Here is a 15,703-nt window from a genome sequence, read left to right as displayed (position 1 = left end):
ATCATGTGCACCATGTTAAATCTATGAAATCACTTTGGCATTTTTTTTCATTTATTGTTAAACATCGTCTTAATTGTTGTGTTTTTATAGTAAACCCAACATCTGTCCGGAATGCAAGTCCCTTTGTGTGACGCAGCAGTGACTCATGAGAGCCTCCATGCTGTCTCATGTGCTGGAAGGCAGGATGATGTCCAAGCTGCTTAGCCAGAAGCAGCCAAACTTTCCTCTTTGTGTCGGCTGCAGGAAAAGCTGAGGATATCGGCTGGCATTAGGCTGACAGAGCAATCCCGTTAAGATCTCTGCTTTTTAACAGTGTCTGCATGAAATTTTTATTATACTGACCTTTTCTGCTGTGTTTTATTTTAGATTTACCAGCCCAGAACAGACCATGTGGAACTGCAGTGCTAAAATTATTGAATAGCTGTGTTCATCAGTCATTCTTCAGCAGCTGACAGTGTCACTCAAGTTGAAGAAAAGTAAAAATCACCCTGCCACAATCGATTTAGCAGCTGTCATGGCAACATTGATTACTTCTAATTTAAAATCTGTTTGAGCTTCTCAGTCTTTGCTGTTTTCTCTTCCTGGTGGCTTAAAGCCTTTGTTAAGTCTGAGTAAATTTTAAGTCTCACGCAGCAGGACAGTGATGGATGGGTGGGTTGATAGTGAGATTATGCAGGTGAGACAGCTCTGAGCTTTTAATCCCACGCTCTTTCCAAGGAAACTAGGCTGTGCTCTGTTCGTTGGATCCTCCTCCAAAGATGTGATTCTTTGTTTTTCTTTGTTCTTCTGTTGAAAAGTCAGAGTGGCATACCCGTTGCACTTCCAAATGTTAGACTGGTATCTTGTGACAGCTCCAACGCAGAGAACATTAGAAAACTCTGTTGGTATTTGTGCTGTTTGCTTCTTTTGCTCTCCTTGACTTTGAGAATTTCACAGCAGCAGAATGAAATCATACATTTTTTAAAAAGACAAGACATTTTCCCCTCCTGTCGGCATCCCCTCAGTTGGCCTGTTGGTGCATACTAATTAAACAGCAGAAATTAATTTCTCTGGAACCAAACATATCAAGAGAGCACAGGGGGGGACTTGCTCACAGAGCGTTTTTTTTTTTTTTTTTTTTTTCCTTTCACTGTGCTTGGTGATTACCAGCAGTGGTTAGGACTGCCTGCAGAGGGATTTACAAAAAAAAGAGGATAAAATGTGCCAAGAAGAAAGAAGAGGCAAGGTTCTGGGCAGCCTTTGCTCATCACTGTCCTGAGAATTGACCGCTTGGGCTTAGGTGGGAAAAAAGGGAGGTGAGGCAGAACTAATCCTGAACTAAAGGAGCTGCTCCTCTGTAACCAGAGCATAGCAGGTGGGGGACGTCTGCAATCCCAGACACACAGCTTCCTGCTCAGTGGTAAAAGTCAAGTTCAGGGGCACAGATAAAACCATGGAAGCCCACTTGCCTGTAAAGACCGAAAACAATTCCTCGCTGCTTGTTGTTGGAGCATTTATTTGATTGGCCTCCCTTTTCTCATACTGGTTGTACTTTCCTTGGTGTAGAGATTTGAGGGGGTACCTGGGATTGGCCAGCCATGGATGGGTGGTTTTCAGAAGCGGGCTATGTGAATGAACTAATGTAGCGTAGTGTGCACCAAATTACACTTACAATGAGTGCGAGTGAGCTTGGTCAGAATCAATTCTATTGTCCTGACCCTTCTCTCCACTAATGCCACCCACTTTCAGAGCTGACGCTGTGTGAAGGTGACAGGACACACCTTGGGAGCACTGTCCAGATGTGATAAAGCACTGGCAGGTCAGATTGTAGCGCTTGATAAAATATAAGTCCCGCTGAACACCCACACACAGTATAAAATGAGCCACATTTTGTTATTGTTAGTTACTGGGCCTCTCATCATGATTCTGCTTCTTCAAAGGTCAGGTGATTATACCTTTGACTTTATAAATGCCAGAGTCCTGATAGAGTTCACATACCAATTAAAAAGGTCCTGCCATGCTCTTTTTCATTTTTAAAAACAAATAGTAAGTTAAAGAATTGAATGCAAAGTTTCAAATTTTGGTCAACACGTTTTTGAGTAATCTCAAAATGTGTTTACAGACTGGGCCTGAACAGTTTGTTCAAGCAAATACTGAGCAAGATCAAATCCACTAGATTTTCTCAATTTGTGACATCATCAATTTCCTGAAAAGTACATAATAAGTGAAAAACCTCCCTGCTCTTTGTTGCTGAGTTTTCTCTTGGTCCCTTCCAAATTTGTGGGATCTGACATGGGCAGGAATGAATGATGCTATATTGTATTTATTTATTTATTTATTCATTCATACACTTTCTATCACTTAACCTACTCAGGGTCACAGGTGGCTGGAGCCTATCCCAGCTGTCTTTGCATGAGGCAGGATACACCCTAGATTTGTCGCTAGCCAATCACAGGGCTGGCAATCAGAGATGTACAACCTTTCACGTGCACATCCACACCCATAGGCCTGATGCCTGAGCAAAGGGTCAAATAACCTTACAAGGATTTAACAGATGTTTCTCTAGAAATGGTATCCGTTTAATTCCAAATATGTGTTTTGAAAAAAGTTTTCTGGATGCCAACCAGAAAAGTAAGGCATCGCTTACCCTTTGAAAAACTGCTTTGTGGATTTCTGACAGGCAGGATGAATTAAGTTCTCATTAACAAGTGTTTTTAAGAAGCAGATATGTTCCTATTTTTGGAAGCTTTCTGAAGCTCTCGGTGTACCACCACTGTGGGCTGACGGGTTAATCCAATAAGAGGCCTGTCTCAACACAGTGAGATGCTGTGGGGGAGTAAGGCACTGTGCCTGAGGGCCTCTGCCTCTGTCTCTAATGAGGGAGGAGAGAAACGGATGCGAGGTCTGTGCTTCACAGACAGCCCAACAGGCAACTAGTTAACCCTCTTCTCTCTGCTCTGAGAAAACCTGGCTACCGCCCCGTTCTCCTCACTCAATCTGTCTCTGTACTTCCGAGCTCCCTCCTTCACAGAGAACGCCTTAGTCCTGCTCACTCTCTGTGCCTGCTTGTACCTAATTTAGAGCGCTGCTGTGTGAAAGCTACCCAAGCTACCCCCCTCTCTTTGTCTGAAAGCTTATGATTGTCTCAGCAAGTCGGCTTCCCTACCTGAAACACAGTGTGTGCTCCTGCAGTTCCTGACTGCTGCAGCACTATCCCTCAAGCCAGTCTGTATTGCTGTTTTCACTGATGAATAAGAGGCACAATCAAAAGCCTGGAGCTTTAATTACACTCAGTCCGTCTTGAGTATCATAAGCAACCAACCACTAATTACCTCGAGTTCTGGTGCACTATCCTCCTGCTTATACAGCAGTATAAAGAGCCATCTGATGAGAACAAACCAAGAGCCGGACCCAGTGATGAGGGAGCTTTCAACCCTGATCCCTGAGCGTAAATTACGTAACAATGTAGTAAAATATTCATGACACACCATGGGGACGGGATCCTGCTTGCTCTGAAGTGCTGAGCAAACACTTCACCCTCAGCCACTCTAAGATGGAGAGGAGGATAAGGAAAAGCCCAAAAGTATGTGGACTAGAAACAATGAAGAGCAAATTACTGTCAGGAAGTAAATTCTTGCCTGTTGAGGATAGAGAGCAGCTTTAACAAGATGGTTTTCAGAATGCAACGTCTGTTTGTTTTGTTTAGATTGTATGCCCTCATGGTTGGGATCTGTATTTCATTGTATGAGGAAATTTAAAAGAATTTGAAATTTACTTTTTAATATTTACTCCAGATTATTCATAAAATTCTGCAAGATAGAAAAAAAGGGCAGATTTATCGCCCTCATCATTGAGAAGTTCAGCTTTAATCCAGCAGTTCAAGAGAAGTGAAAAAAAAAACACTTGAAAGGAGTTGAGTCTTTTGAAGTCATTAGAAAAAAGTGGTGCGGTGTGAAACCTTTGCTGCCACTCTTGGGAGTCCTGCGTACGGTTTTATGTGACTTTAATGATGGAGAAGAGAGCAGGAACCTGCCGAGCCATGCGGGATGAGAGTACAAACTTAGCTTTAAGTATTTGTCAATATCCCTACGGCGACTGAGAGAACAGAGGCTTGAGTTTAGCTGCTGCAGTGATTGCAGTCTCTGAAATTCAAATATCTGTTCAAACAGGCCACAGTGACACTAAAAGGGGCAAGATATTGGAGAAAAATCCACAAATTATCCTTTATCTTTGTTGTATATTAGGGGTGCACTGATCACAATTTACTGGCCAATCACTAACACAGATCTTTAAAAAGCCTGACCTGCCAATACCGATTTTGGCCGATACCGATTTATATTTTTTATTTTCTAAAACTGACAGCATATACCTTCAGCGTTCCAATCTTTTTTTATTGAAAATCATTGAACAATATCTGTGAAACAATAAAATCTTTATGTTTTAACTTAAACAACCAATAAAGTGTCTTGAGTTTTAGGTCTCAGAGCAAAAAGCAACAATGGCTGGCTGTCAGACCTTCCCGGAGGTATACAAGATCAGTTTGGATGGATGAATGTAAGGATGGGCCGATCACCAATCCCCAATCCCCCAAAATTAAAGGGCAACTCCGGTTTTTTGACACCTGGACATTATTTATAGGTGTGTGCATGCTCATATACTCACTCAGACAAACATCGTGCAGCTCGGAGTCCTTCAGAAGTTATTTAGATCCAACCGATTTTAGCCGCACTTAGCGGGGGCCACGGCAAGGGAGCTTCAGCGCGGGACATAATCTCTGCAAATTCGCTCATTTCAGCTATGTTTTTTCATCCATTGCTATCCATGGTTATTACAAACACACTCCTCTTCTGTTGCCATAGGCAAACACTGTCCACAAGCGCACCACCAGTTCGCATTGAGTCGTGGACGTGCTCCTGTTTGTTGTTCTCGAGCCAGCTCTTCGTCTCTCTCCCTACATCCTTCTTTCATGGAGCTCCTCGTCGGTGTACTCAGGCTCAAACCGGTAAGGTCAACCGTCAAACTCGAAGTCGTAGTCTGAAGACGGTAGACGAGCTGACTGTATGATAACACTGGCGATGGATGAAGAAATATGGCTGAAATGAGCGATTTTACAGAGATCATGTCCCGCGCTGAAGCTCCCTTGCCGTGGCCCCCGCTAAGTGCGGCTAAAATCGGTTGGATCTAAATAACTTCTGATAGACTCCGAGCTGCATGATGTTTGTCTGAGTGAGTATATGAGCATGCACACACCTATAAATAAGGTCCAGGTGTCAAAAAAACAGAGTTGCACTTTAAGGAAATCAGCACACATCAATTGGTGAATATCATCAGTTATATCAGCTATATTTGAGTTCTGTAAAATTAGTGTAATCATCATATCCCACAATGTCTGTGGACAACAGCTGAAAAGAAGAGCTGACTTTCATGCTAACTAACCAGGAGTCCATGCGTTTCCATTAGAGCTGCATGAAAATGAAAACACCCACCACTCTAAAACAACCCCTCGGATTGTATTTCAGCATTTGTAGAAGCTCCAAAAACCTCTGTTGTCGTTGTTGTCGTATTTTTTAAGCATTGATTAAACCTTGAAGCGCTGTCCACCTTAAAAACTGACCAACTTTACCAAAATTCAAATTTTCTCCATAAGGTAATTCTTTTTCTGGGACCTCACATGTAAAAAATAATATCATTTTCTAAAAATATGTGGGTAGATAAACAAAATTACACAACAGAATCATGTGAATGAAAACATTATACAACAGTGTACAGGGGGAATGGGTGGATTGAGGAATTATGGGGTAATCAAGCACAGTGGGGACATTTTATCAAGTTGTTCACATTATTATAAATGCCCACATGATGATTAATTCCTGAAGAGAAAATTAGAGAAACCAGGTCACATATTAGCTAAAACAACAAGGGGCGATATGCATCTGGTTCACTGCAATAAATGGAAATACAACTACACGCTGTATCTCATGCATATGCAATAACATCTGGTGACCCAGTGTCCTATTAATATCAGAAATATTAAACCTCGGATTATTCTTTACACCTGGGGCCACTTCCAGGCCCCATACAAATCCCATTTCCATGGCTTCTTGTTCCTATCAGTGTGATTCATGAAAAATTGTTCCGCCTGTCAAGAATAATACAGGAGATAAGTTGATTTGAGGCTTTTAAAGCTTTGCACTTCTCCACAATGTTTATTTGAAATACTCTAGGTATAAACATCCAGAATAGGATGAGTTTTTCCTTCTTTTTTTTAGTTGCCTGTGGTGTTGTGACTGGCTTTTCTTTTTATTTGCAGCAAATTCCAGCTGCTTTGCATTTTAGTGTTGGATTATGAAGACAGACATTGAACAAAGAAAGTATTTTGAAAAAGAGAGAAAACACAGCAGGAAGTTACTCTAGGCTGTGGCGTCTGCTTAACACAGTATATCAGTTTTTCTTGGAAAGTTCATCCGTCTTTTTTTAACACTCTGTGTAAATTTATTTTCAAATAATTCCAGCTTCTCTGATTGGAGTATTCTGATGACTGTTTTTCAGAATACATGCTTAATATTGTCATAACCAATCTGCCTGTTTACCCTACATCATCACCCTGAGTGTCCTACCTCATGAACATTTCAAAACAAACCTTAAATTTCCCCAAAAAGCTTAATCTTCCCTCTTCTTTATATGTCCTAAAGCTGAACTGATGGTCTGATCATGCAGAGACTTAGCCTTGTTAGCCAGTGACGACCCACCAAAGGAAGTGGATGCATATGCACACATAGTACTGCCTAAAAGCCCTCTCAGTGCATTTTCTTTACCTCCTTTCTGATAAGGCTGCTGATTCAGAGATTCACTCAGAAGCAGCCCCCGGTTATTCTGCTGTGATATGCAGAGCATGCTCACTTAATTGCTGCTTCCAATACCTTTTAATGCTTGTATTGTGTCAAGGACAGGAAGGAGTGTCCAGTATGGTGTCGGGCTATTGGGTGCTTCTTTTTGCCACAATAGTAAATCCCCATCATGCTCAGGCAACATGATGAAGCCCACTGGGCAAATACCTTCAAGGCCTTTCTCCATCAAAAAAACAACCAAAAAAAGTATGACGCTTGCTCTGTAGTGGGACTATCCCATTAAACAAAACAGCATCTTTCCTCCAGAAAACCATGTCTGAGATCCAGCAGCTCATTGCTCCTCAGAGAAGAAAAAAGGATTTCACTTGGTTTGTCCACACTACAGGATTTGGCGTTTCATTTTAAACTCACAATGACACATTGGCTAAGTCCCATCCAAACAAATATTTGCCAATTATCCGTGTGAAGATGTCTCCCAAGCATGAGTGTGAAGGGACAGGCCTTCCTCTGGAGAGAATGAGGCCGGCAGACGTGCCCTCCAAACACGTCTGCCGGCCTTGTTTGATGGAATATTGGAGCTTGGAGAGTTGTGCGGTACCATAAGGTGTGGCAGATCTTCAAGGTTTTGGCAGCCCTTTAGGATTCATGCTCAACTGAGACCTGTTTTGTTCTCTTTGCCCTGTCTTAGCAGAAGAAACAACATAGTTATGATAGTGTGGTCTATTTCTGTCATTTCTGTCTCTCTGTGTAAGAACAGTCCATTGTTCTGCTTCTAAACCTCTGACCGTAAGTGAGTCTCGGCATGGTCTGAGACTCTTGGCATCACTTTGCTTACAAAACATGAGGCTTGGTCTGGGCTCCAAAAATCTAACATCTGACTTCACTCTACTATTCTGCCTTTGTGACTTCTCCACAGACATCAAAGTATAACAGTCCAGTCCTCCACAGACTGTGCAAAAAGAGCTGAAGAGTGCATGCAGACAAATTCCTACTTCTACAATGATGAGCATTGAGCCAGTGCTCACGTATGGCATGTCGCCCGCCCTCTTTGTGCTCAGTGGTATGGATAATAAGAGTGTGAACTCGTCTCTTGCTCAAAGTTGTGTGACAGGTGTCTGAATGGCTGTAGAAAAGACCCGTGAATAGCACGGCCTGGTGCTTGTGATGGCTTTATGTCAGGTAGCTCCACCAGCACTTTCTGAAATAGGAGCAAAGATGTTGGAGTGCAGTCTTTATTCCACCCGACTTGTGGTCCGTCAATCAGGATTGTGATGTGTCCTATGGTACCAATTTTTTCTTTTTCTCTGATGTGAAGGCAGGCCGGCCAAGAACAGCAGAGGTGAAGCATTGTTGAGTCATTGTCACAGCGAGCCTCATCTTTATTAGGGTCATTTTAAAAAAGAACACATCAGCCGTGTGCTATACTTTGTGCTTTTGAAACATGAAAAGAAGCTCCAATTAGTTCTGCTAATCTAAGATACCCTGAAGTTTGAAAGAGGAGGGCAGGCAGGGTAAGGCACTAATGAACAGTCATTTCCAGTGTCCATTGTTCATACACCTGTTTGTTCCTTCCCCACTTCCTGCTGTCCTTCTTCCCTTTCCTCCTTCTAACTTTAATTTTTTTCAATCCTCCTTTCCCTCCATTATTTTCTTCCTTCCTTCCTCTTTTCTTTTATCAGTCCATCCTGTCCTTTGACCTTCCTTCTTTCTGTCTTTCCCATTTACTATTGACTTTTCTGTCTTTATTTTCTTCTTTACCTTCCCTTCCATCCTTATCTCTGTCCTTGTTTCCCTCTTCCCTTCCATCGTTTCTTTCATCTTTTTTTATTACTATATCGATCTTTTCTGTCTTCCTTCTTTTTATCTAGCCTCCTGTCTTTCCTGTCCCCCTTCTTTCCATCTGTCCTTCCCTCTTTCTTCCTTTTTACCCATTTCCTCTTTTTCATTCCTTACATCTTTACTTCCATCCTTCTGTCCTTACATCCTTACCTGTAATTTATTTTCTTTCCCCTCACCCCTCCACCAAACATATTATCCTTTGTTCCATCCTGCCTTTCTTCCTTCTATTTTTACTTTCTACCAACTTTTCTTATTCTTATTTACTCTTTTTTCATCCTTATTTTCTTTCCATGATCTTTCCTTCTGTCCTTCCTTTCATCCTTCTCTGTTATTTTGATTTATGCTTCAATAAGTTCTTCTATCCCTCTTTTCTTTTCTTTCATTCATCCCTACTTCTTTTCTCCCTTCTCTCCATTTGACCTTCTTTTTCTTTTCTTTTTCTTTCCTTTGGTCCTTCCCTGTATCATTTATTCCTCCTGTACTTAATCCATCATTTTTTCTTACTTTTTTTTATCCAGTCTTTTTCTTTCTTTCTTTCTTTCTTTCTTTCTTTCTTTCTTTCTTTCTTTCTTTCTTTCTTTCTTTCTTTCTTTCTACTGTTGTTGTTGATGAGAAGCTGAGCTTTAATCTTAATTTTATAAAAGCCTGAGGGGGTTTTAATGGTGACATTCATAAATTGATAAATGTAATTCTGTGCATTGAAAGTATTTCTGTGTATATAAAGTTGTATAAAACGTAAAAAAATCTTTTTCTTTCTTTCTTTCTTTCTTTCCTTCTTTCTTTCTTTCTTTCTTTCTTTCTTTTTTCTTTCTTTCTTTCTTTCTTTATTGCTATTCTTTGTTTCAGCCTTCTATTCTTTCCTTTGTCCTTCCCCTGTTCTGTCCTCTTTATTTGAACTCACTTGGATCAGTAACTGTCTGTATAGAATAACTTCTTACGAGCTGTTGCAGAGGTCCATGTATTTATAACAAACCATTTTAGTTGAGTCTTTTTATTCAGTGCGGATGTAAGTTAAATGTAAAGTTGAACGAAATTCAAATCGAAGGACCCAGCTTGGGCTAGAAAACAGGACACAACACACACACTCACACACACACACACACACACAGCATGCATATCCCCTCAATAAGGCCACTGAAACAACAGTTTGAGTACAGTGTCCTGCCCATCAAATTCCAGAGGAGGGGATTTGACCACCATGGGGTCCAGAGCTTTCAGTTGCTCTGCTCCCCGTCTCTGGAACTCCGTCCCACCAAACATCCATGACATTGACTCACTATTTTCAGATCCCACCTCAAAACCCATCTATTCCGGCTGGCCTTCTCACTCTAACTGCCATCCATCCATCTTAGCTTTTAAATCAATTTCTTTAAAGCTTTTATGTATATCCATTTTTCTTCAAAAAATTTTGTTGAAGTGTTTTTAAACTAAGTTTTGTACGTTGTCCTTGGGTTATTATTATAATGTAGACAGCAAAGGAGCAGGGGCTGATACTTTAACGTAAGGAGTAAAGAGTCAGCATGTTTATATTGAATCATGTGACTGTTTAGCGGCAGAGTAGTGAGGTTTATAATAAATACACAGTCTAATATGTCCATATCCTAATTAGTTTGGCTGTGGAGTGTAGTTTGGTTTGACAGCTCTGAGCCAGTTTTCTTGCTATGTTCAAAGGAAGACCTCATTTGCGTGTTTTATTTGCATCTGATGTGCCAACACAATGCAGAAACTCCCATCATGCACCATTTTCATAAGGAGTACAATGAGTCCATGGTGCCATGCATGGTTTCCCCAAATTAATTAGACAGCAACATGAAGGACTCAAATTAGTGTTGTTAGTGAGGAGAATTATGGAGTAATGATGAGCGCCTGGTACTGTGGGAAGAAATGTCAAAGTAATGATTGAAGCTTCTGTGGAAAAAAACGAGGGGGAAACACCCAATGATGTGTCATTGGAGATAAGCCTTCTGTTCATTTTCAACTTTAAAATCTGATCTACAAAACCAATGCTGTTGGGAATTCTATGATAAGTCTGTGCCCTGCAACCCAGTAAAAAAAGTAAAGTAAGAAGTTTGAAGCTGTGGGAGACACTGACCTTGAAGAGGCGCAGGATGTTGGCAACCATGATTGACACGGAGCTGGCAGACGCTCCGATCACTCCCACCACTCTCTCCGGTTTAGTGATGATGGGCGGACCACCGCTGAGACACTTGACATCGGTTGAGTCTTTCTCAATCAGCGCCTGAACAAATGTCAGCGACTGCTCCAAAGCATGTGTGTCCCTGGAGCATGTGTCCAGAATCCGCGCCCCCAGCGTGATATTAGGCAGCAGCTCGTTGTCATTATTGATACGATCCAGAGCGAATAACATGGCCTCCAGCCGATGGATCCCTTTCTCCTTCTTCAGCTCCCCACATGCTTTGCCATCATTCCCCCTCGCGTGCACAGGAAACAGCCCACCCAGACTTATGTCCCCATCGATGCGTATTGAGTTGAGGTGTGTGTGGCCTGGCATTTTGGGTTTGGCTCCAGAGGCAATCAAGAAGTAACAAGCCAGCAGCAACAGCCAGCAGCAGACGCCTCTGTGACAGCTGATCCACGCTCTCTCAAAGCCTCTTTGTGGAGTCATAATGCAGGGCTAAATCTGCATCCAAGTACAAATTCAAGTCCTTTGAAAGTAAAAGAGGTGCGCACACACTCATACAAATGTCCTGGAGGTGTGTTTTCAGAGCGCAGACGTCTTCAGAAGTTTCTTCTCATGGTTTTGAGCTTTGACACAGACTCTGCAGAACTAATTATTCAGCTCTCACTCTCTGTATCTCTTGTTATTTCTTCTTCTTCTTCTTCTCCTTCTTCTTCTCTTTGTGTCTCACTTTTTTCAGGCAGCTGTGAGCGCTGTCTACATACAGCACCTAAGCACTATGGGTCAGGCTTAGACAGGAGTCCATAGATAAAGTTCTAATGGGGCAAGATCAAAGCCTCTCTTCTCAGCTTCCCCAGAATCACTGGGGTGCATTTAGCGCTCCTCTCACTCCTTCAGGCAGACAGTTAGACGACCAGGTGGGTTGAACAGCAGGAACCTGCAAAACAGAAAGAAGTTGGAAGCTAAAGATGAAGAGGAAAGCAACATTTTTTTCCTTCAAAGTTAAATAATGAAAGCTGAAATTGAATCACATTGAAATCATCATCAGTATGTTACTCTGTGAGCTTTGTAAGGCCATTTCCCTCCAAATATCTCCAACAGTGTTGCACAATTGCAAAATGTCATTCCTCTGAAAAACTAGCTGATCTCATTTTTTGAGTTACATCAAAATATAAACTGTGCAGCAACATTTGCATCCATGAAACTGAGGGATTTCCATCCTGAAATTCAAAGCCGAATAATACCTGGACTCAGCTCTCTGCACAGGAAATCTGTTCTGTGTTGCAGCCATGCCTCAACTGCTTTCAGAGCACTGCAATGAATTATTTCTATGTGCCTTGAGCATAACTGATTCGCTGCTGCCTGGCACAGCTCCATAGCCTTCATAACCTCGCAGTGCTCTGCTCATGTAGGGCCTCTCCAGAGTGTTTCAGCAAAAGGTTATGAAACATAGTGTTAAATTAACAGCTCCCGCTTCTGATAATCAAAGAAACAATATTCTTCGAGTGTTGAACACATCTGCTCTTTACAAATCTCAGCCCTGCTCGTCTGTACTAACCTTTAAATCAACACTGGTACTTGCTACTCTGTGTGTGTGTGTGTGTGTGTGTGTGTGTGTGTGTGTGTGTGTGTGTGTGTGTGTGTGTGCGCGCGCGCGCGCGCGCGCATGCGCACGCACTAGCACTGTGGGCCAGCTTTCTCCACAGAACCAAACTAATAGAACAGTGAATCTGCACACAGTAGGGGAAGCCTGCAGCTCTTTCCCTCTATCAGTCTCTTTCTCAATTGACCATCACACACACTCACTCCCTCTCTCGCACACACACACTCACACTCACACACACACACACACACACACACACAGATACACGCACATCTGTCAGGCATGACTTCACGCTGCTTTTGTGTGCTAACATACAACCTCCTGCTGGGGTGCACACTCTGACAAAGGACATAAGGGGCATAAACTTGATTCAGGGTCAGAAAGTTGTGCTGCACTGCACAGATGTCAAAGCCATCGCTGCGTGGGGAGGACATTTTGCAGAGAGTCAAATATAGATTTTGCAACAGTATTCTTGGAATATTCGGTTTGTTTTTGTTACCTAAAGAACTTCTTTTCTACATCTTTTATAATGGGAGGTATTTAAGGTAACGGGATCTGTTAGTTAAAGGCCTAGTGATAACTTTCTTAGTGATTTGAGGGAAAAAAAAGTCTCACATATATTTGCCTAATTATTGTCCACAAGTAAAATGAAATTATCAGTGCCAAAACAAGTTATTTCTAAGAGCTTTTTCTCAGTACCTCTTGTCAGGCCGGCTGAGAGAACAAGAGGCCATGCACATCAGCTGTTATACTGCAGTGGTCTGTTCAATCTATCAGTGAAATAAAGAGTGAGGTTACATTTGCTCTGCTTGTCAAGGTTGGAGTTGGTAGATGAGCACTGGTAGGACATAAGCAGGATTCACTAATGTTACTTGTTACATCATATCTTTGAGCACCAGGCTGTGAGAACCACTGAATAGTGGTACACTAAACTACACAGACTGAGTTCACAAAGTTTGCTTGTTGCCACGTTTAAAACAATAGTACTATTCAACTATTATGAAATACTTAACCTCATTGATTTGTATCCTGCAAAATTTCTTAAGAACAAACTAATGTAATGTTAAAAAGATCTGATCTTCAATCATTTGCTTTCTGAACAAATACACGCCTTGACGAGTCACATCTTCATGACAATGGGCGGTGGTGCTCATAGGAAAAGCTCTTTTCCCTGGACAAACACTACCACTTCTGGCCAGTGGTGTCACTTCCATCAACACTGAACCGATTGTCTTCACAGCCCCTTTAAAGATGTAAACAATGAGAAATATTTTGGTTAGAGGGAAGCCCTGAGGACAGCTGAGTACTTACTCCCTGGATTGTCACGCGGAACTAAAAGATAAGTAACCAGAAAGCAAGATGCCAGGAGAAGGAAGATGGAAAGAAGTAATCCACCAAATGCAGCTGTAAATTCACAGCATAAAGTTATATCACCAAAAGAAACAGAGGACTAGCTTGTGACAGCGCAAGTGTTAAAAAAATGCACCTGATAGCACTCATCACGTAAGCTGAGTGGAGCTAAAGGAGTTAAAAAGACATTTCTGCTGTAATGGATGTACCTGGTATGTAAGCAATTACACAGCTATTCCGACGGCTGCCACGTTTGTTTACCTCTTTCATGTGTCAGGACTTTCCCATTTTTAACATCTGTTAAGTTCTTTAATTTTTTACTGTAGCCCACTCTCCAGACAGAAAGCACATGTTCATTCAAGTTTAATGTTTGTTACGTCATTCCGATTTCATGAAATAGCTGGAAGTTCTCCCTGCCTCACAAACACATAATTTGATGCTTCCAGTGCTTGCTACACCCAAACCTTCATTATAACTGTGGACTATGATGTGAGCTCGCATTTTAACAAGTATGTGAAACATTTTGAGTCATTTTAGACATTTTGAAGAGGAAATGTTTCTCAGGATACCTTAATATGTTGTAAGAATGTGTTCCTGAACTCAAGAATAAAAAACAGCCTTCCCGAGTGCCAGCCACATGCACATCTCTGCCTTGTTTCACTTCAGACGTACAATCAAACTGTTAAACCGCCTCTACTTTAACACTACACAGTGGCCTTTCTTGTGCTGCTTCTCCCATCCTGCTGGGAACCAAAAGGAGATATTTATACCATCTTGCAGAGATCATCCCCTAAAACACAGCATCCATAATGGATGAAGGCCTACCAGTCGGTGCAAAACATCTCCTTCTGGGGGAAAGCCCAGAGAAGAAAGGGGAAGAGGGGAGTGGGGCTGTTTATAGAAGAATATAAAAGAAAGAGACAGGAAGAAAGGGAAATGGATGCACATGCTCAAAGGGATGAATGGGTAATAATGATGGAGCGACACTCACTTCTTAACCACCGTTAGCTCTCCAGATAGAAAATGCTCAGTGTTGTCCAAGACCAGAGCTCCTACTATGAAAAGATTTGCAACCCTTTGGACCTCACAGTAGTCTTTTGATATAAAAAATTACCTTTCATTTTGTGGACATTGGTATGATGTTTTCCAATATTTCGTGGAAGATCATGATGGAGACAATCTCAAGGTAAGGAACATTATTTTGAATCAAATCAGCTCACCCTTCAACATTCTGATTACAAATGAATTGTTTTGGAACAATGTCAACCTTAAAGAGATAAAGTCCTGCCTGTGGAGATCTTTTTCAAAGCGATGGACAGCAGTGGCCCCTTCACTGTCATCACTCTGTGAAACACTCTCTGCACCGTGGCTGCTCCACCAGATGTTTCGTCACGAGGCCCAGATGGGCAGAGCAGATAAACATCAGCTGTCTGCAGAGAGCTGGAGTTAGGGGGAAATTGCAGAATCCACAACAGCAACCGTCTCCCCTCAGTGGGCCGAGGCAGAACCCAGGCTTCCTCTGCACTCGACCACAGTCCCCTGCTGCTGTTTGTGCTGCCACACTGATGGCTGACTGAGCTGGAGGCTTACATCCACTGAGGCCTCCACCAAAATGGAGTTACATTTCCGTGATGAAACAAACTTTCTAATATAGCTAATACAAATGTTTAAATATGTAAAACTACTGATTTTTTGTGTCAGCACTCAAAAGTTGTTGTTTTGACATAGTCCAGAGAGACAGAGGCATTCTCTGAAGCTTAATGATCTTCACCGGTCTGTTGGTTTGCATTCTGAAGAACAAAAGTTAGATATTTAACTGTAAACATCAGATAGAAACACTCAAAAGAAAGCATCTTACAAATGCACCTTTTATTTGCTTATCTTTTGGATGTGCACTGATAGTTTGGCTTGAGTAAGTTATTTTTTTCTTTCTTCAAAAAAAGC

The 15,703-nt window shown here is 41.8% G+C and overlaps 1 protein-coding gene across 3 annotated transcripts in view; it reads right to left on the bottom strand.

The window, feature by feature from the left end:
• LOC141799057 (metabotropic glutamate receptor 4-like) overlaps positions 1-15,703 on the bottom strand; it is a 220,922-nt gene that overhangs the window by 153,837 nt on the left and 51,382 nt on the right. For all 3 annotated transcript variants that reach the window (XM_074681114.1, XM_074681113.1, XM_074681112.1), the window contains one exon: positions 10,759-11,743. In XM_074681114.1, coding sequence (XP_074537215.1) covers positions 10,759-11,292 — 534 coding nt within the window. In that variant the 5' untranslated portion in view covers positions 11,293-11,743. The remainder of the gene's footprint in view (positions 1-10,758; positions 11,744-15,703) is intronic.

This window comes from Halichoeres trimaculatus, unplaced genomic scaffold, assembly GCF_033239565.1.
Source record: "Halichoeres trimaculatus isolate MK-OKI-2021-1 unplaced genomic scaffold, fHalTri1.1 fHalTri1_scaffold_11, whole genome shotgun sequence".
In the NCBI taxonomy this organism is placed as follows: domain Eukaryota; kingdom Metazoa; phylum Chordata; class Actinopteri; order Labriformes; family Labridae; genus Halichoeres; species Halichoeres trimaculatus.
The sequence above is the reverse complement of the archived record's forward strand: the minus strand, read 5'-3'. Positions and strand labels throughout refer to the sequence as shown.